This window comes from Mesoplodon bidens (genome assembly GCF_964165515.1).
Source record: "Mesoplodon bidens genome assembly, chromosome: 3".
In the NCBI taxonomy this organism is placed as follows: domain Eukaryota; kingdom Metazoa; phylum Chordata; class Mammalia; order Artiodactyla; family Ziphiidae; genus Mesoplodon; species Mesoplodon bidens.
Genome location: NC_138178.1, coordinates 66,723,433 through 66,743,583, shown reverse-complemented (window position 1 = coordinate 66,743,583; position 20,151 = coordinate 66,723,433). Strand labels below are relative to the sequence as shown.

Here is a 20,151-nt window from a genome sequence, read left to right as displayed (position 1 = left end):
TAGTTTTTTACTTCTGTTTTAGTTTTGTTTTTTTGGCTGTGAGGCATGTGGATCTTAGCTCCCCGACCAGGGATCGAACCTGCACCCCCTGCCTTCCAATGAAGGTAAAGTCTTAACCACTGGATCCAGGGAAGCCCCTATCTACTTTTTTTAACCTAAATAAAAAGGAAACTTTACCTTGCCTTCTGTGACTTGAAAACCAATGTCACTTGCAATAAAGGTTGCAATACAGAAAAAGTGAACCATGAAAATAAACACATAACTGATAAAGTAAGAAATGTCTGTGCACAGCCTCAAATCTTCCCATGCATAATTCGAGGAAACAATGTCCTAGACCATCAGAGGCTTTGTCAAACGTAAACAAATCTGGATGCTGGCTGAAGTGGTAAAGAGAGATTTTAATCAGTAGCAACTACTGCAATAGGGAAAAGAGACCAGCATGAACTGAACTCAACTTTAATTTGAACAGAAATAGCTGGGTATTTTAAAGTGAAAATGAAGAAGGGAGGGAGGCACCTGGGGGTTCAGTAGAGTCAGAGAAATGAAAACTTACCAAAGGTCAAGTGTAAATGCAACTAGGCCAGTGGTGTCTACTAGCTGGTATTATTGAAGTTAGAATTCTAATTTCTCACAGAGACTGGGAGACAGAGGCTCTGTCCTCAGGTGTCCTCAGGTGTTGGCTGGAACAAACAGTAAAAATTTTTGGCAGCCTTTTCTCAGGCAGGCACTTTAAGGGGGGTGGTGTTAGAGTCATCTTAGGGAGGCAGCCTTGAGCTATTAGAAACTATGCTAATGGTTGTTCAAGTCTTTACAGGCCAAGGCTGAGGCCTAGTTGAGAAGAGGGCTCAGAGGAGACTGGCTAGAGTTTCATAAAGGAGAGAATCTTTTTTTTTTTTGCGGTACGAGGGCCTCTCACCATTGCGGCCTCTCTCGTTGCGGAGCACAGGCTCCGGACCCGCAGGCCCAGCGGCCATGGCTCACAGGCCCAGCCGCTCCGCGGCATGTGGGATCCTCCCGGACCGGGGCACGAACCCGTGTCCCCTGCATCGGCAGGCGGACTCTCAACCACTGCGCCATCAGGGAAGCCCATGAGAGAATCTTTGTCAGCTTCTTCAGCTTAGATAAAAGTGAAAAGAACATAATGCATCATCGTGTGATGAGACTATGAGCCAGGTGCTTCAAGAGCTTATGAGGTAGATACTCTTAATATTATCCCCATAAAAAGGTTGAGGAATCTAAGGCTCAGAAAGGTTAAATCACCTGCCCAAGGTCAGGCAGCCAGAGGTAGCAACTGGAACCTAGGTCTCACTGGTTCCAGAGTTCATAGGCCCATTCTATGCCTATAGGCTCTGACCACCCACAAATGCCCTTCCTGCCAGTGTCACTGGTCCAGACTATTGAGTCTGGATAAATGTGTGGTGCAGGGCAGTGGTTCTCAGCTCTGGCTGCTCAGTGGAATCACCTGGGGAGCTTTAAAAGTACTGATGCTTGGGTTCCACCCCCAGAAGTTCTGGTGCAATTGGTCTGGGGTGCAGCCTGGACACTGGGATTTTTAGAAGCTCCCAGGTGATCCCTATGAACAGCCAGGTTTGAGATTTGGATGATCACTGTGTGCTAGAAGCCTTCACAGTGATCATCCCATGTGATCCTTGCAAGAGGAAGGCAGGCAGGCAGGCAGGCGGCAATGACCATGTCCTGCTGATGAGGAAACAAGCTCAGAGAGGCTAAGGCTCATATAGTTAATAACATCTGGGGATGGAATCAAGTTTGTTGACCTCCAGCTCTGAGTTCTCTGCCAAAGGTTACTGCTCTTCAGAGGTCTATTTGAGAGGGAAAAAGCAATGTCTCCAAGAACAGAAATGAGCAGCTTAATTTCTCTTGCAAGTTAAAAGTCATTTCTCACCCCCACTGAACACGTGGAGGAGGGGATAGTACTTGCCTCAGCCACAGGACCCAAAACGAGGCCAAGGGATCCCAGACAGGTGAGCAGTGGCCAACCCTTCCTGACAGTGTACCATCGGCAGAAGTCAAGGCTGGGCCGGAGCAAGGCGGCCTGCAGTTCTCTGATAGCGCTGCTTCCCACGCCCACGTTCCTGTAGTAGGTGGTGATCCTTGCTACCAGGCACCTGCTGGGAGCTGGGCACAGCCGAAGGAAGTCAGGGACCCGTTACTGTACCAGGCAGTGAGGGTCCTGCTGCAGTCTCCAGAACCACTCTCCCACCCCACCCCCATGCCCACTGCGCCCACGAGGCTGGTCCAACCTTAGTGGTTCGGAGGGGGCACTGCCCACCTTTGGGAGACCTGGTGGACGTCGCTGCTCACATCTAATGGGCGTCACTCCCCACATCTGGGGGACGTCAAGTGTTCCCAGTTGTGGGCAGTTGAGAGAGCACCGTCCACAGCTGGGGCCAGCAAAGCACCACTGTAAGTATCTGCAAGGGCTTAGGCTCACCTCAGCCTTGAAGATGCCCTGGGGGGCGCCAGCAGCTTCAGGAAATGGCCTCGGGAAATGCGACCCCAGCACGGTAGAGGGCCCCTACCCACTCCAAAACCCTCAAAAACGCAACAATCCGAGGCATGCCTCAGGGCGCATCCTGGACAGGACCAGAGGGCGGCCACACCCCCAGGGAGAGGCCGGGTGGGGACAGCGGGGCGCAGCCCTCCCAGTCCAACCCCCTCGGGGCAGGGTTCCCGCCGACGCTGCCCTTCAGGCCACCTGATCTTCGAGCCAGCCGGACCCACGGACCCACGCAAGGGAAAAGGGACGGCCCCGGGGCGGCCGTCGGAAGGCGCCCTCCACTCCGAAGCCGTCTTCCAAGCCCCCCAACATGGCCCGGGGCGGCAGTCAGAACTGGAGTTCCGGATACTCAGACTTCAGGCCGGAGGAACAGGCGACCGGGTGAGCCGGGGGGTCGCGCCGGGCCGGGGCGTCGGGGGTCCGGGCCGCTAACCCGCCACAGCGCCCCAGCTAGTCAGCTCCAGGCGCCGCCGGAACCTCCGCGAAGGTTCTGGGCCTTTGTGGCGTCACTGTCTCCTTGCGGAACCTTCCGCCGGCGCCGAATAAAACCCGCCGCGGAGGAGCCGGCGGCTCGAGTGCGGCGGTGCTGGGAGAGGAGGGTATCCCGGCGCAGGCGGGAGGGAGCCCCGGGCGGCGGCGGCGGCGGCGGCGGCGGCGGCAGCCGTGACCGTGACCCGCGGGCGGGCGGCAGGGGTGGGGGCGCGGGCCAGGGGCCCAGTTGGGGCGTCCGGGGCGCGCTGACCGTCCTGCCCGCCCCGCCCCGCAGAGGAAAGATGGTGAAGGAGACCCAGTACTATGACATCCTGGGGGTGAAGCCCAGCGCCTCCCCGGAGGAGATCAAGAAGGCCTATCGGAAGCTGGCGCTCAAGTACCACCCGGACAAGAACCCGGATGAGGGCGAGAAGGTGCGGGCCGGGCTCGCGCGGGGCCCGCCGTCAATTATTCAGCCCGGAGCTCGGGGGCTGTGAATTATTGAAGGCGGCGGGGAACCCGAGCCGCGTTTGTTGGAGAGGCGGTCGCCAGGTGCCGCGCACCACGCCGCGGGGCCGGGCCGGGCCGGGGCCGGGGGTGGTCCGAGGCGGAGCGGGCGCGGCGCGGTCAATTGGAGGGCGCTTCGCCGAGCCCCAGCCTCGCCGGGCTGGGCATCGGGGCTGGTGCCGGGGCCCGAGGCGCCGGGACCCCTCGTGAGCCCCCGCGCAGCCCATTCATTCCTCCCTTCGCTCCACAAGGGCTCCTCCGAACGCCGGGGAGGGCCGGGACTGAAACGTGGGGGCCCAGTTCTCCTAGGGTTTGCGGGCATTCCTGTCGGAAAGGCAGCCAGCAAGCCGGGAAACTGAGGCACACGCGACCAGAAGAAGTTGTGTACTTGCTGGGGACGACCGGGGTTGAATTATTTTTGTGCTCATATTCCCTGTTGATGCATAAGCCCTAGAGGTGAGTTTCTTTCATCTGAGTTAGTACCTTGGACAAACTCGGTGTCCTTCTTGAGAATGGCCGACTGGATTTGTTCTGTGTGCCTGTCTCCTGCCTGATCAAGGTTGTCAGACATTGAATAATCACCTTTTCTTTATTAAACAGGAACATGGAGATCTTTAACCTGACACATCATTTTATATGAACATTACAGGTTTCCTGTGACAAATGACCTGCAGTGGATCCTAAGTACCAATAATAATAGGCTGAAAAATGCTCTGCATCATAGTGGCCTAAATTAAACTTTTTCATCCAGCTCACAGGAAAAGAGTCAACCTGCTTGTTATGCCCAAGGAAGCTCATTACCCACCAGAATAGGTGATTAGAAAGATCAGGCATTGATCCTTGGGAAAGCTTATTGGCCTTCCCACTCCTCCTTTGACTTCTTGCCATTTTCTTTTAAAACTTGGGATATCCTAGATGGCTTTTGGGAGGTGGGGCTTTTGTGGTAACTGATAGCAATGACACCTGGGCCACTTTTGAAGCCATAGATTACCTGTCTAGCATTTAGATTCATGGAAACGACTGTAGTATCAAAATACCTGTCTGTGTTAGCTTTTCCAAGCTGGAGAAACCTGCCTAAAGAAGGTTGGCTGGGTGGCAACAGTGATAGGATATTTATATTTAGCCACAGGTGCCGAGTGTCGCTGTCACAAGTTTAAAATGCTTTCCTGGAAGACCATTTGTCTGTTACTCGTGTTCATTCTCATCTATATTTAGGTGGCTTACTGTAGCTTTTAAAGTCACTGGCTTTCTACGTGGTGTTGGTGATTCATAGATGTGCTCCCTAAATTCACTGTAGGCTGTTGCTGAGAGTAGCCTTTAAGGAGAGCGCACCCAGGCTTCTAATTTCACGTTTCAGAGGCGGCACGTGGGAAAGCCTTCTGACCCTGGTTCAGGTCAGATCTCATGGCACTCTCCAAGAGTAAGTCATGGCTGTGTGCCATTGGAGTGAGTCTGCTCTTGGTGTTCTGAAGCTTTTTTAAAATTGGACTTAACCTGTACTACATTTCTGTAGGTGTTGCCCTGCGTATACCTGCCTGAGCAGAGGTGGTTGATTTGTTTTAAACTAATATTTATTTATAGCCAGATACTGAATTAGTGTCACTTAAGTGAGGCTCTTGAAGTGTCTGGCGGGTCCCTTTCAGCTTAGAGGTGGGGGATTCTGTGATGTTCCAGGAATACTTTTCCCTTCCCACCTTCCATGAAGGGGATAAAACCCTTTAATTTAGTTCTCAGCTAAAACTTCTTCCGGCCTCTGACCATAGGCTGAACCACTGGCCTAGCCCTCATCCTAATTTAATTATGATTCCTTGTTTGCTACCTGTATTCCCTAGAAACGAAAGGGGTTGAGGAGACTGGGGACACAACTTATAGAAACTGCTGTAAAGTTCCCTAGAGAGGACTCATTCATTCATTCACTCACCAGATACCTCCTTTTTGGTCCTGCTGTGTGCTGGGCACACTGTGTACGCCTTTTCTTTTTTGTGCAAGTTTGTGTGTAGTTCTTGTCCACTTTATCTGTTCATAGGTGGAACCTTTTTATTTTTTCCCCCTAAGTTTGTCACTGTATTAATGTCTCTTCAAAAACAGACTGAGCCAGTCCGTTCCCCCTTGCTCCAGGGCAACTGAGAAGGCTATTAGGGTGTTGGTCTTTGTTTTGTGGCCTGTTGTCCTGTGTTGCTAAGCATTGGGCGGCCGGTGTTTGTTGTCAGGTGTTCTGTATGGAGTCTCTACTTTTCTGCAGCTGGCTTTCTGAAAGACACACGGGCAGCGGGTCAGTAAGCGAGTCCCTTTCAGGGGCCGTGATAAGGGGTATGTTCTTGGCTATTAACTCCAGCCAGCTTTTGAGATGAGTTTGGTCTTTTGGCCAATTTTACTGTAACTTTTAGTTTGAATAATAGATTTTTAAGTTAAAAAATCATAAAAGAGAGCATAACAGTGCAGAAAATTTCAGAATATTGAGGAAAACCCACCAAGTACACATCACTCTAACTGCTGTCCCTGTGTTTATTTCCAGGCTTTCTCCAGGGTGATTGTACATGGTCATCCTGGCACATAGGGTTTTTTTTCCTCACCACTGAATATTTTATAGTAAATACTTTTCCCAGTTGCTACATAGTCTCCAAAGCCATTTTTCCAGCTGCGTAATAATCTTACTAAAGGAACTGTGGCAAATTATTACAGTCTGAAAGGTGAGTTGGTCAGAGTACTAGTCTCCAACTGTGAGATGGGTGGGGGTCAGGCAGGGACTGAATTAGACTCTGGAGTGCTGAGATCCCACCCCCACCCCCAGGGTAGTGGGAGCCCCGCCCCTTTGTGAGGTCTGGCCTCTGGTTGAATGCCCCAAGTGACAGGGCATTCCTTTTCCTTTTTAGATTAATCATCCATTCTGTTAAGTGCAAAAGTCTTTCAATTATCCAGAGTGTTTCTAATGGACATTCTCTTGAAGCATGTTTACCTAGTACAGACGGGCCCAGAGACTCCCTGGGGGCAGCCTGGCCTGGTTGCTTTCTGATCTTCCTTACCGGGCACCTAATCCTTACACCTTATTTTCCTTCTGTGGAAAGGAGTAGTGGTGAACGATACCTACTTCTTTACAGAAATGGTGGGAGAATCAACGTACCAAAAGACCTAACTACCTTGAGTATGATTCTGATGTCTCTAAGACAGTTTTTTAAATTACCCAGTTGTTAGCTATTATTTATTAGCTATCATTTATTATTTATTAGTTACTTATTAGATCTCTATTGGGGATCTGTAGTACAAGAGAAAACCTAGTGTCTGTCAGTTTCCATATTTGTATATTCAAAGCACTTTTTTTCCTGTATGTTCTGTATTTTTTTTTTTCTTCCTAAACCATTCCCCTGGACGGCGAAGACCCTATCTCACTTATTCATTTCTCAATTCCCAGAATTGAGCCATTCACATAACAGGTATTTACCAGGTACCTTCTACAGGCCAGACAGTGTTCTAGGTTTGGGGATATGGCAGTGGACAAAGCTGACCTAACCACCTGTCCTCATGGAGCTGACATTGCAGTGGGGACACCATCCCAGCAGTAAGTGCTCTGGTATTGGGGAACAGCAAGGAGGCCAATGGCGCACGAGCAGAATTGCGGGGAGCTGGAGGCAAAGGTGTCAGTTTGGGCTTGTAGACCAGAACTGGCTTTTACTCCAAGTGAGTCGGGCCCCTTGGAGGGCTTGGGGCAGAGGACTGACGTGATTAGCTGGCAAGTTCTGGCTGCCGTGCGGAGAACAGACTGAAAGCTGAGGTGAAGGCGGAAGATGGGAGTCCAGTGAGGAGGTCACTGTGGCTATCCAGGCCAATGAGGGTGTCCTCCGCCAGGGCGGGCATGGTGGTGGTAGTGGTGAGAAGGGATGGATTTTGGATATTTTATATAGTGTTTTGATTTTATGTTAAAAACTTCCATATGTCTGCAGAAAAGGTGAGAGTGGTACAACGAACACCTGCCTTTCTTTCACCTACCTTCACTGATTATAAATAGGTCACTACATTTGCTTTCCCTGTATTTTTATTATTTGCTAAAGCTTTTGAGGGTAAGTTGCATACATCATAACCTTTCAGCCCTAAATGTTTATCTTTGGGAAAACAACATCCTTGTACATAACCACAATACATTCATCAAATTTAAGAAGTTTAACATTGAGAAAAAATTACCATTTTTCCAGTTGTTCCAGTGTCCTTTGTAGCAATTTTTTCCCCAGTGCAAGATCCAGTCCAGGATCCAATCCAGGGTCACACACTGCATTTAGTTTTCCTGTCTTTTAGTTTTGCAGAATATACTTCAATTTGGGTTTTCTGATTCTTGTCTTACAGTTGGATTCCAGGATACATTTTTGGCAGGCCTGTGACACATGGGGTGTTCTGTCTTAGGGTACTGGAGATGGACATTTGAAGGTAGCACCAGAAGGATTTGTTGACAGATGAGATGTGAGGGAAAGGAAATGAGGTTTTGGAATTGCCAATAAGTGAGCTATGGGGGAGACTATGGGAGGGGCAGGACTTTGTGGGGGAGATCAGGACAGATTTGTGCACAGTGTCTGCAGCCTGCATGCGGATGGATGCTCACAGGATGTCTGTAGTTGCATTTTATGCTAGTAACCTAGGAAAGCAGCCCTCCTGGGCTTTATCCAGTTGTAGGTTAAGCCCTGGCCTGGTCTCACTACATCTTAGCTCCACTCTACTTCTTCCTGTCTGGTGCAGCCTGAGGAGGGAGAAACTCCTTCTTACTGCTCTGTATCCTTATTCTCTGCTGTGGCCCTGCCTCTCATCCCTTAGTAATGTTTGCCCTATGTATCCCACTCTACAAAGGGATTAAATGGAAAAGTCAGGTTTCAGGTAACTTATAGACCTGCTAGTTTGGGGGGTGGGGTGTAGAATCCCTCTGTCATTGCATTTATATGGTGGGTTTGCTTCATGAACAACTCCAACCTTCGCTTTAATCTCTCTTTTTTTCTTTTGAAGTTTAAGCTCATATCCCAGGCCTATGAAGTGCTTTCAGATCCAAAGAAAAGGGACATTTACGACCAGGGCGGCGAACAGGCAATTAAGGAAGGAGGCTCAGGCAGCCCCAGCTTCTCTTCCCCCATGGACATCTTTGACATGTTCTTTGGTGGCGGAGGACGGATGGCTAGAGAGAGAAGAGGTAACTGCTTTGAGAGACATTAAGCAAGTTTTATAGTTTCCAAATTGTACGTGTTGCTGGAATCATGCCTTAAAAGGGTGTCGTTGTCATGTTTGGGGATCATTAGCTTTAGTTCATTGCTTGTTTAGGCTACCTGGAATCTCTTAGTGCATTTAGCAATTAATTGCCTGACCCCTTCCCAACATCACATATAAAGGAGCAAATGGGGAATTCCCTGGTGATCCAGGGGCTAGGACTCGGTGCTTTCACTGCTGGGGCCTGTGTTCAGTCCCCGGTCAGGGAACTAAGATCCTGCAAATGGTGTGCCCCCTCCCCCACCGCAAAAAAAAAAAAGGAGCAAATGGCGGTGAGGAGAAAGGAGGAAGTTCAAGTTCATCTTGCCCTCTTTTTCTCTCTTGTTGGGGTCAGGTTCCATTTATGTTCCTCAGGGACATAAACGGCACCTCCTGTGGTTTTAGTGATGCCTCTGCCGAGCGCGCTCGCCTCCCCTCCTGCACGCTTCCTCCCGTGCCTCCTGACTTGGGCCGGGGCCCGCGGGCTCTATTTCTGGCTGGTGCTCTGCCGTGTGCAGTGTGGCCTCATGCTCTCAGCCTGCTCAGGAGATTTTCTAGGTAACAAAATTTACCCCTTGATGTTTGAACATCTCTGTAAAAGAAACTCCTTTGCCCCTCTCTTGAGAATGCATTAGGACTAGCAGCTTCATCCCCAGAGGTGAATTGAGAGACTTAGCTGTTGGTGAAATGGCCCCAGGCCCCTGTTTTGGGTTCTGGTTCTGTTCTTCCTAATTTTTCTACCTCTTACCTCCTGCCAGGCTCTGGACTGTCACCTCTGTTACCAGTGGTCTCTAATAGCCCCCTTCCCCTGTCCTGCTTACGGCTGATACTCTGCTTTGGACCTCAAAACCAGATAGATAACCAAGCTTATTAAAATCCTGGGTGAAATCAAAATAAGCTCTGCATTGAGGTTTAAGAAGGGTGGTTTGAGGTCAACAAGAGGCCCCTGGATAAATAAGGCTGTACTTGTTCTCACATTATAATTGACTTTGAGCTTTGAAAAGCTTGGCTGTCAATTCTGTGAATACAGTGTGCTGAAAATCACGAAGTGTTTATTAGGGAAAAATCCTTACCCTGTGTTCTGGGTATGTTGCCTGCTCATATAATTGACAGTGTGGATGTGATTAAAACCTTGGGTATCCTCTTGCCTAGCTCTCTCACTGTCTTGAGATGAACAACTTCACGCCCTTAATTAAGTCATATCTCAAAGTTGACAGCCAATAAACAAGGACAGCATCTCGGTGACCGCGAGAGCCCTATGGGCAGCAGAGAGGGACCTGATGCTGTGGGTCCTGACAGGCTGCTATGGTGCCAGAGCAGACAGACTCCCACCCTGAAGATGAAAGGCCCACTGTCCTGGATGCGCGGACAAGATTTCTACAGATGAAAGAGTTCCCACTTGGCCACAAGACATAGAAGGGCTCAAAAAGTAAAGGACGTTATGTTCAACGAAGAGTTTCAGTTAAAGGTCCAGAGACTGACTTCGTGCATCATCTATAAGGAAAGGGCTCCTTTCATGGGGAGAAACTAGTTAACCAATCTCATTGGTTAACATTGCCTTGGGTTTCCTCATTGATCTCTCATTCTCAGATTTGTTTTAGAGAATAAAGATGAAAGTCTTTGACATCTATAAATGATTGAATAATGAGCTCATAGCTAGAAAGGGTATTAGTTCTCATACTGGCAAAGGGCCAGAAGGACGGGCCAGGTGTAACAGAAGCAAGCATTGCTTCCCACAGGGAAGGGAATGAATGACACAGGCACAGTTTGAGACTTCGTACCACTAAAGGTCATACGGGTAGTATTTAATACAGAGGTATATTTAATACAGTATTACTAATTGGTCTTTTTTTTTCCCTCGGTAAGGCAAGAATGTTGTACATCAGTTGTCTGTAACTCTTGAAGATTTATATAATGGAGTCACAAAGAAATTGGCTCTCCAGAAAAATGTAATTTGTGAGAAATGTGAAGGTAAGAATTAATTTCTGAATGAGTCTCATAGTTCTGGTCCCTTAGATCTGGAAACAATTCTTACTGTTTTACAATTCAGAGAAAACTAATTTATCTTTTTAAATGTGAAGGTCAGAGATTGCAAACAGGTAGCCTGAGGGCCAAATCCATTTCATTTGGCCCTGTACATTTTTTATCTGGACTGCACATTTGTTTAATATGTTGACAATTATTTTAAAAATATAAAAATCAAGAATGGTTGACCCAACCTAGGGGTCGGCAGACTTTTGCTGTAAAGGGCCAGATGCTAGGTATTTCTGGGCTTCGTGAGCCATGCAGTCCCTGTCGTAACTATTCAACTCTTATTGCAAAAGGAGCCATAGACCGTAAACAAGCAGATGACATACCTGTCCTTCCAATAAAGCTTTATTTACAAAACCAGGCAGCTGGCCATAGTTTGCTGTCCTTGATTTAAATGTAAATGTAATTAATGTAATTTTTAAAAATCTGATTTTTCAAGAAAAGTCAGATCTGGTGACTTGGTCACACATTGTCCCACAGAGAAGTGGCTGGGCTGGGTAGCCACCCTTGTGGACAGGGCTGTTTTCTCCAGTCTCCACTGGTCACACGTAGGCATGTGTGTTCTTCCACCCTGGGGTGGAAGAAAACACATTCTGTGAAGTTAAAGCAATGAATTTATCTTGGTATAGCCCAAACCACAAATGTTTGTGCTTACATGTTAACATCTGGATATTGTCTGCTTGGCTAGAATCATCCAGACTCTTCCACATGGCTTTTCATGATTGTAAATAGTCAGAATTCAAACCCCAGTGTCCAATTTCATGGCTCATTATCCTTCTGTGGTGGCACCCAGCAGAGACGCTTCTAAGGGAAGAGCACAGCCTTGTTCCTGTCTCCCCACAGGCGTTGGTGGGAAGAAGGGATCTGTGGAGAAGTGCCCAGTGTGCAAGGGGCGAGGGATGCAGATTCACATCCAGCAGATAGGGCCGGGCATGGTCCAGCAGATCCAGACCGTGTGCATCGAGTGCAAGGGCCAGGGCGAGCGCATCAACCCCAAGGACCGCTGTGAAAGCTGCGGTGGTGCCAAGGTCATCCGAGAGAAAAAGATTATCGAGGTGCACGTGGAGAAAGGTGAGGCTGCGCAGCACTAGCGCCCCACGCTGGTGGACATGCATCTCAGGTGCTGATTGTGGGGCACAAGGGTTAGGTATCTGGGAAATGAGACACAGCACAACTGGTATTTAAATGCCGTTAGAGTGTGCCGTCAGTTCCTCCAATTCCCAGGGCATCTTCCATTGACCCTCCCTGGCTTTATTTCCATCTGTGTCACCTGCCAAAGTTTTCTGGCTTACAAAACCTCTTTGTAAGGTTTTCCAATGCCCTGGATTGGAAACCTTGATTTTGGTTAACTGCCCTCTCTTGCCCTTCTCAAACCGTTACTTTAGAGTCACTGGGAGTGTTATTCCTAATGGCTTTTGTCGCTCATTGGCCGTAAAAGCTTATCTAAGTCTTCGTAGCTGTATGTCCCTTTTCTCCACACATTTCCCCTCTGTTGCAGCAGATTCTCCCAAATCCAGCACCTTCCTCCTGCTGTTCATTTTGCCTGGGGCCATCATTTTAGGGTCTTTTTCCCTCTTAGTTGTTCCCCCTGATCGTTCTGTGGCTTCCTAATCCAGCAAATGTATTTAGGTGAGAGACCAAAGTACACAAATCAACACCCAAACCAGCACACATATGGAGGGACTGAACACTGTGCCTGTGTGCCCAGAGACTTATTAGAAGGTCCCCAGAGCCCAGTGCTGCTTGTGCGTCAAGAAGCAGGCGGTGACCTTCTGCTCACAGTGCACTGTCAGCTGTGGCATCGCATGGCCAGGAGGGCGGGGAGTGCGTGGTGAACTTGCGATATGGCGGCCTCGTTTCCCACTCTCCCTGCTGCACACTTGGCTGAGGACCCTCGTTATGCCGAGGGGGGTGAGGCCTCTCGGTCAGTGGTAATCCCAGCCCCAGGCCTGCACGAGGTTGGGAGGTTTGATGAATAAAGAACCCCCAAAGGGCTCTCTGTGAGCCTTCCTCAAAAGCTTTGTCAGAAGTATGGTTTTTAAGAGAAGTGGCTAATCAGAAAGGGATGATGTTTCATAGGTATGAAAGATGGGCAAAAGATACTGTTTCATGGAGAAGGAGATCAGGAGCCTGAGCTGGAGCCTGGTGATGTCATAATTGTGCTTGATCAGAAGGATCATAGTGTCTTTCAGAGACGAGGCCATGACTTGATCATGAAAATGAAAATTCAGCTTTCTGAAGCCCTTTGTGGCTTCAAGAAGATGATAAAAACACTGGATGATCGAGTCCTTATTATTACATCCAAATCAGGTAATGTTTCAGATGTGTTTCGCTGTAGTTCTTCTGTATGTTTGGCATAATGATGCTGGCAGCTTAGCCTGGTTTCACATTCAAGGTTGACTTCTGTTGCACAAGTTACTGTGACTTGATTTTCTCTAAATTTAAAGTGATCACTAGGGGCTTTTGAGAATTTTATGAATTTCTTTTATAATCTCCACGAAAAATATTCAGTTTTGGGGAAAGAGCCTCAAAACAGGAATCTTGGGGATCTAAATTTCTACCTGGAACCTGCCAATTTAACTTAAATTTTTTTTTTAATTAACTTTTTTTTTTTTTTTTTTTTTTTTTTTTGCGGTACACAGGCCTCTCACTGTTGTGGCCTCTCCCATCGCGGAGCACAGGCTCCGGACGCGCAGGCTTAGTGGCCATGGCTCACGGGCCCAGCCGCTCTGCGGCATGTGGGATCTTCCCAGACCGGGGCACGAACCCGTGTCCCCTGCATCGGCAGGCGGACTCTCAACCACTGCGCCACCAGGGAAGCCCTAAAAATTAACTTTTGTATAATAAAACACAGCTGATAATAGGTGGTGTTTTTCTATCAAATGGTGATCTGTGCTGATTCATTCATGTTTCTCTAGCCTCTGTGTTGTTGATTACATGTGAGAGACATTTTAAAATAGAATTTTCCTGAAAAGAAAAAAGACATCGCCTGCCAGCTTATCCTTGGCGGCTTCTAGAGAACTGCCCGTCTGCACACAGGCACGGGAGCTTGAGGGAGCTGCCTCTGGACCCAAAGGGTTCTCAAAGGCCTGAGAGCTCAGCCTGCCAGCACGTGTATAGATGCCAGGCTCCCAGCTCCCAGGAGGGCTAGTGTTCACTGCAGTTGAGTCCATGTGGGCCCCAGAGGACTTGCCTGGAAGGGGCTGTGAGGAGGCCAGGCAAATTGGAGAAGGGAGAGAGGCCAGGCTGGGGCCCTCGACTTGAAGCTGCCTCCGAATAGCACTTCAGGTCAGTTGTCCATGTCAAAGAATGTCTGGACAGGTGTGGTGGTGGCTGAGCCACCCAGACATCTGTGACCCCATCACTGGCCGTGAGCGGTGCCGCTCTGGTCCCCTCGCTGGCCACAGGGTTAGGGAGTGACTTCTGTGGGTATCTGAGGTTTAGGCTAGAGGGGTAGGCTCAGAGCTGGGGTGGGAGGTAACCAGCCAATAAGCCTGTCCGAGGGCAGTGTAATTAAGACCCTGAAGTCCAGTGGAGTGAGCCACCTTGCCTCCCTAGCCTCCATCCAGGGCTTTCCTGCCTCTGTGTCCATTTCTCTCTTCCCCTTTCTGGCCTGTTCTCTTTCTCTGCCACTTTCCTCTTTGGCTTTTTCTGTTTCCTCTTTTCTGGGTGTAAGTGAAACGGAATTATATATCCAAGTCTTGATCAGAGGTTTGTTTTGGGGTTTTTTGCTTTTGTTTTTTACTTTTTATTTGGAAACCATTTCAAACTAACAAAAAGTTGTAAAAATAAAAACAGTATGAAGACCACACATATATGATTTGCCTATTGTTAAAAATTTACCCTGATTTTTCTTTTCTGTGTTTGTGTATAGATATACTTACGGATTGGGGGAAAGCACTGCAGTATAATGAAAATATGCATGAAAATTTTAAATACAGCACCTTCCTTTAGATTCCATTCTGTAAGCCTCCCAATGTACCCAATTCCTCCCCTCACTTCTGTAGGAAAGTTTGGGGATCATAGTTCACACAAAGCCCTAGGCCACAGGCTGTGAGAGGGTGTGTGCCCAAGACCCCTGGTATCATGTCCAAGACCCCCTAACATTGTCTCAGACCTGATTCCAGCCCTTCGGGGAGCATGAGCTGGGCAGCATCTTTGGGGTGCTGTGTAACTTCTTTGCGAAAGCTCGTCCTTGGCCGAGCTCCCTGGAGCAGGGGCCCCTGCCATGGGATTGGAGCCCAGTGTTCCTTGCTGCCTCCCAGCTGATCCCAGCCACAGGGAAACTGGGAGCCAAGGACGAAAGAGAGGAAGTGAGCCCCAGAGGGAAGGAAGTCATAAACCCCGAGAAACCTGTTTCCTTGCTTTTACTTATAAGGAAGGGCAGGGTGTCCAGAAAACCTTCTGCTGGAGATTTCTCCTGTGCTTTTTCTTTTTGCTCATTTATCTTTTTTGAGTCCTTTTCTTTCACCGCTTCTTTTCTTGTTTTGGCTTATTTCTCTTTCCTTCATTTCCTCTTCTCCTGCTACTGAAGTGCCTTCCTCACCAGTGGCCTTTAGGCTGTCTGAGCATGGCTGAGAATCAGGAGATTAAAGAAAAAAAAGTGCCTTAAGAGCTTCACCAGGGTGTGATCCCCCTGACTGAAGGCAGATATGTACCTCACGGAAGAGCTGACTCATCATCTCTTTCCTTCTCTTACACGTGGTTGTCCATGCTTGGTCCCACTGTTTCCCTGCCCCGCAGTGAGTTAGAAGGAGAAGCCTGAGGAGTTGTGCTGAGAGCAACAAGAAGTGTGACACCTGACAGGAGCAAAGAGACAGAAAAGCTATTAAAAACAAAGCAAAGGGGCTTCCCTGGTGGCGCAGTGGTTAAGAATCTGCCTGCCAATGCAGGGGACACGGGTTCGAGCCCTGGTCTGGGAAGATCCCACATGCCGCGGAGCAACTAAGCCCGTGCGCCACAACTACTGAGCCTGCGCATCTGGAGCCTGCGCTCCGCAACAGGAGAGGCCGCGACAGTGAGAGGCCTGCGCACCGCGATGAAGAGTGGCCCCCGCTCGCCGCAACTAGAGAAAGCCCTCGCACAGAAACGAAGACCCAACACAGCCATAAATAAATAAAAATAAATAAATAATAAATTTATAAAAAAAAAAAAAAAAAAAAAAAAAAACAAAGCAAAGACCATAACAAGCCCAGCAGCCTGGGGCCGTTTAGCTAATGGGCTCCTCCTGCAGTCAGCAGCTCTGAGGGCCACATGTGAGTCACAGCCCTGCACTGAATGACCCCCAAGCAGAGAGTCCTCCACACCCTTTATTTTAAAAACTCCCATGAGATACTTTAAAAGATTTCCTCTTGGGGCTTCCCTGGTGGTGCAGTGGTTGGGAGTCCGCCTGCTGATGCAGGGGACACGGGTTCGTGCCCCAGTCTGGGAGGATCCCACATGCCGCAGAGCGGCTGGGCCCGTGAGCCATGGCCACTGAGCCTGCGTGTCCGGAGCCTGTGCTCCGCAACGGGAGAGGCCACAACAGTGAGAGGCCTGCGTACTGCACAAAAAGAAAAAAAAAAAAAAAAAAGATTTCCTCTTGAGAGAGTTCATCCAGGGGAGTGGGATGCTGAATAAATGAGTGTTTGGGCTCCCCCCAACCATTTTTTCTGATCATTTCTTTCTTTGTCCATTTTCATTACTGAGCCGAAGAGCATACTTTTTTAAGAGACCCTTTTATCACTTTTCTTTTCATGTTTGGAAGGAAATGATACTTTTAGATTTGGGGGTGAACCAAGAGCTCTGGGGAGACTAAACTCCCATGATGCCTTTTGAAAAAGTGTAGAATGTAAGATCCAGCAAGTGCAAGCCAGACCAGCTCCAGCCCACCAGCTCATGGAGACTGCCTGTGGCCAGAGCCACCTACCCAGAAGGCTGGCTCTCCTGCCAGGTGGGATCTGGCTGGACTCTTTGAGGCCCATTCCTGCTCCAAGCTCTGCTTGAGTCTCTGAGGAGCAGACGCTCCTCCCACTCATGGGAAGGTTGTAGTGACAGCCTGACGCAAGAGGCAGGCTGACAGGTATCACCCCTGTTTACCCAGACTGAGTGTTGACTCCCAGTTCACTTTTTTAAACCAACCTTATGATGAAGGCTTCAGCCCGCTCCTCCTTGGATACACTGCAGGAGCCCAGTGTGTGGGTCAGAGAGGGTTTCACTCCCGCCCCCCTCCCTCTCATCCCCTTCACCCAGCTGGTTCCTCTGACAGGCATCATTCTGGTCGGGACCAGCTTTTTAGTCAGATGCCCCATGACCCCTGCCTTTGCCTGCTGCTGTGGGGGTGATGGTGTCTGCCCCAGGCTCTCCCAACACAGGGACTGACCTCTCCAGGCTGCCCTCCATCTTCCTGTTTCATAAGTAAACCTTCTCTGCGGCAGGTGAGGTGGTAAAGCACGGGGACCTGAAATGTGTGCGTAATGAAGGAATGCCAATCTACAAAGCACCCCTGGAGAAAGGGACTCTGATCATACAGTTTTTAGTAAGTGCATGTGTTTTATTCTCATGGCACATATAATTAAATGCCTTAATTGGGAAGGGAAGCAACAACTGCTCTTTCCCACCTCACCCTTTACAGGTTATTTTTCCTGAAAAACACTGGCTGTCAGCAGACAACCTTCCCCAGCTGGAAGCTCTGCTCCCTCCTCGACAGAAAGTCAGGATTACAGATGACATGGATCAGGTGGAGCTGATGGAGTTTAATCCCAATGAGCAGAACTGGCGCCAGCACAGGGAGGCCTATGAGGAGGATGATGACGGGCCCCGGGCCGGAGTGCAGTGCCAGACGGCATGATGTGGCCCGGTGCAGCGTGGCCCGGCTGGACTAGCACATGATGAATGTAAAGTTGGCACAATGAAACTGGCATCGCTTTAATGGCCTCGTGTTTGGGGTGTCCTGTGTATGTATGTGTTCAGCATTCTCAACTGCTGAGTGTCTTTTTGGTTTTTCTCTTGTTTTTCTTTTGGTTGTACCTTAAGTTATAGCTTAATTTATATTTAAGTGTTTTAAGTGTATATCACTCTAGTCTGCATATGGAATCTATTTACATTTTCAGGATATTTTTGAGATGCCAGTGACCGCACTGACACTTTGTACTTCTAGTGGCTTTGCCATAGTTCAGTTCCACCAATAAAGCACAGCCCAGACAACAGCACTCAGCCCCCTAGCAAACCTTCAGGCATGAAGTGGGCGACCTGGCCCACGTCTAGCTCTGCGGTTTCTTTCCCTCCCCACCTCCCTCATAATGGCAAAGTTACTGAGGGCATGATCTCAGGGCTGCTCATGTGACATTTCTGAATCTAGATTCTAGATGCTTCTAAAGAATAAAAGCACATCTGCGGGTTGGGCTTGGCTGCAGTGCCTGGTTCACGCTGAGTGGGCTGCAGGGCCAACTTGGTTCCTACTGTCCTGTGCCCTTGAATGCTTGGAATGGGGTGTGAGTGTGTCTGATCATCTCTCTTGGAAGCTTCCTGAACCTTCCAGGCCTTGCGGTGAGGACAAACCAGTGTTTTAAATGAAACGCTGATAAAACTGTTTGCCTGCTCCCCCCGCACCTTGTTTTTTGTTGTTTTATTTTCTGTTGACAGCCTTTGCAGTGCTCTCCCACCGAAGTGCTTACCTGTGAAGATAACAAAACCATCCATGTCCGCAGCAGCCTCAGTGCAAGGGAATCCACGGGAGATGCTGGTGGTTCAGCCCCGTGGCACAGCCAGCTTCCCTGTCTGACCAGTGATCCTAGATGACTTGAGGGTCTGGAAAGGCAGAGGACATCTCAGTGTTTTCCACCTCATTCTCCCAGGTTGAACTCCCTTCCAAAGGATGGTTCCTCTCCTTGCACAGCCATATCACAAAGGGCTTCCTGCTCAAGGGATAATGTTTTAGTGAGAACTGAAGTTCTCCTCTGGACTGCAGTCTGTATGGACTACCACTGTAAATGATAACTTGTTGGGAGGGATATTATTCATTAACTCCTGGCAGGTAGACTACAATTTAAATTTAGGGTTACCTCAACCTTTAGCCATTACTGCTCCTTTCCTTCCCACAACAGTCGTCATGAAGGAAAACTCCTGCCTTCTAAGCTGCTGGGTTAAAGCAGAGGCCACTTTTCAGATCCACCCTTATTGGTTATACAGTATCTGAGAGTTTGACTCAGACCAGGGACCTCCCCAGGAGGGCCAAAGGGTAGATGAGACCCATGGCAGGTAGGTCCAGCGGATGGACCAGGCTCCAGCTGGCTAGTGGGTGGGCATAATTTGCTCAAAATAGGTATAGAAAGAGCCCACCTGTCCCACTTTGACCTTTAGTCAGGAAAGACATAAAACCTATTCTTCCAACTAAGCCTATATGAAAATCAATTGACGAACGGACCACAACTCCAGGGTGTTCTGTTTCTGTGCTGTGACTGCCTAATAAATTATTGCTAGAAAACTGTCTGGTTGATGATGAGGCAAAATTACATTCAGCTCCTTGTCACGTAGAGAATTTGGAGGGTGTTGCTTAAAATTTATTCCACCTGTATATTTGTCACTTTAAAATTAAAATTGAGCTGGTATGACAGATGGCTTTGTTTGTTTGTTTTTTAATTTTCTTGAGCCCCAATGACCAGTGCTAAGTGCCAGTTTGCCTCATATTGGTTGATACACGGAATGAAGTTTCCACACTCACGGAGCTTATATTTTGGGGGTGGGGATAAATACAAACATCATGCAATGGTGACTGCAGTGAAGAAAGAGTAATGGGAAAGGGACCAGGGGAAGGCCTCTACTGGGAGCTGACCCCTGAGCAGCTACCTGAAAGCAGTGAGACCTCTAAAGGTCTGAGGAAGAAACATTCTAGGCAGAGGAAATGGCCAGGGCTATGTGGTTACAGGAGGGTGAACAAGGCAAAGAGGCAGGAGAGAGAAGCGAGGGGCTACCTAAAGAGTATGGGCTTGATTCTAAGGGTTATGGGGAGTTTGGAAGAAAAGCACAGGACCTGACATGAATCATATGAAGTTATGATCAGTAAAAAGCAACAAACTTTGGAGGGTTAGCTGCATACACCTTTCCCATTATACGCAGACCATGTCTCAAGTGGGCCGCTGAGGAGAAAACTGAGGTACACGTACCTCCAGGCAAGAGGTCAACCAGAGTAAGTACAGGTTTGAGCCTGTAGACGCTGTTAAGGCAGTAATACCCACCCGGCAAGTTACAGCTTCTCTAAAATTAATAGGGTGAAAAAGTGTGGCAAGGGACATTTTTTTAATCTATCAAATAGAAGAATGCCCAGATAGGACTACAGAATGTTCCCACCCAGTCACATATCCTGTTTCCTTCAGGATCCCATTCTGAAATAGATTAGCTTTCCTCTTACAGCTTCTGCATGACTCATT

General features: G+C 48.7%; 1 protein-coding gene across 4 annotated transcripts; it reads left to right on the top strand.

Annotated features, from left to right (window-relative positions):
• Nucleotides 1-2,508: 2,508 nt before the first annotated feature.
• Nucleotides 2,509-19,486, top strand: DNAJA4 (DnaJ heat shock protein family (Hsp40) member A4). 4 transcript variants are annotated; one of them, XM_081226809.1, is made up of 8 exons: nucleotides 2,739-2,899; nucleotides 3,285-3,423; nucleotides 8,480-8,660; nucleotides 10,580-10,684; nucleotides 11,588-11,815; nucleotides 12,824-13,054; nucleotides 17,161-17,261; nucleotides 17,358-19,486. In XM_081226809.1, exons 1-8 carry the CDS (start codon nucleotides 2,829-2,831, stop codon nucleotides 17,571-17,573), a joined length of 1,272 nt encoding a protein of 423 aa, XP_081082935.1. In that variant the 5' UTR covers nucleotides 2,739-2,828; the 3' UTR covers nucleotides 17,574-19,486. The 4 variants fall into 4 exon arrangements, with proteins under 4 accessions (XP_081082934.1, XP_081082935.1, XP_081082937.1 ...); XM_081226811.1 differs by lacking the exon at nucleotides 2,739-2,899 and adding an exon at nucleotides 3,082-3,101; XM_081226810.1 differs by lacking the exon at nucleotides 2,739-2,899 and adding an exon at nucleotides 3,098-3,117.
• The last annotated feature ends 665 nt before the right edge of the window (nucleotides 19,487-20,151 follow it).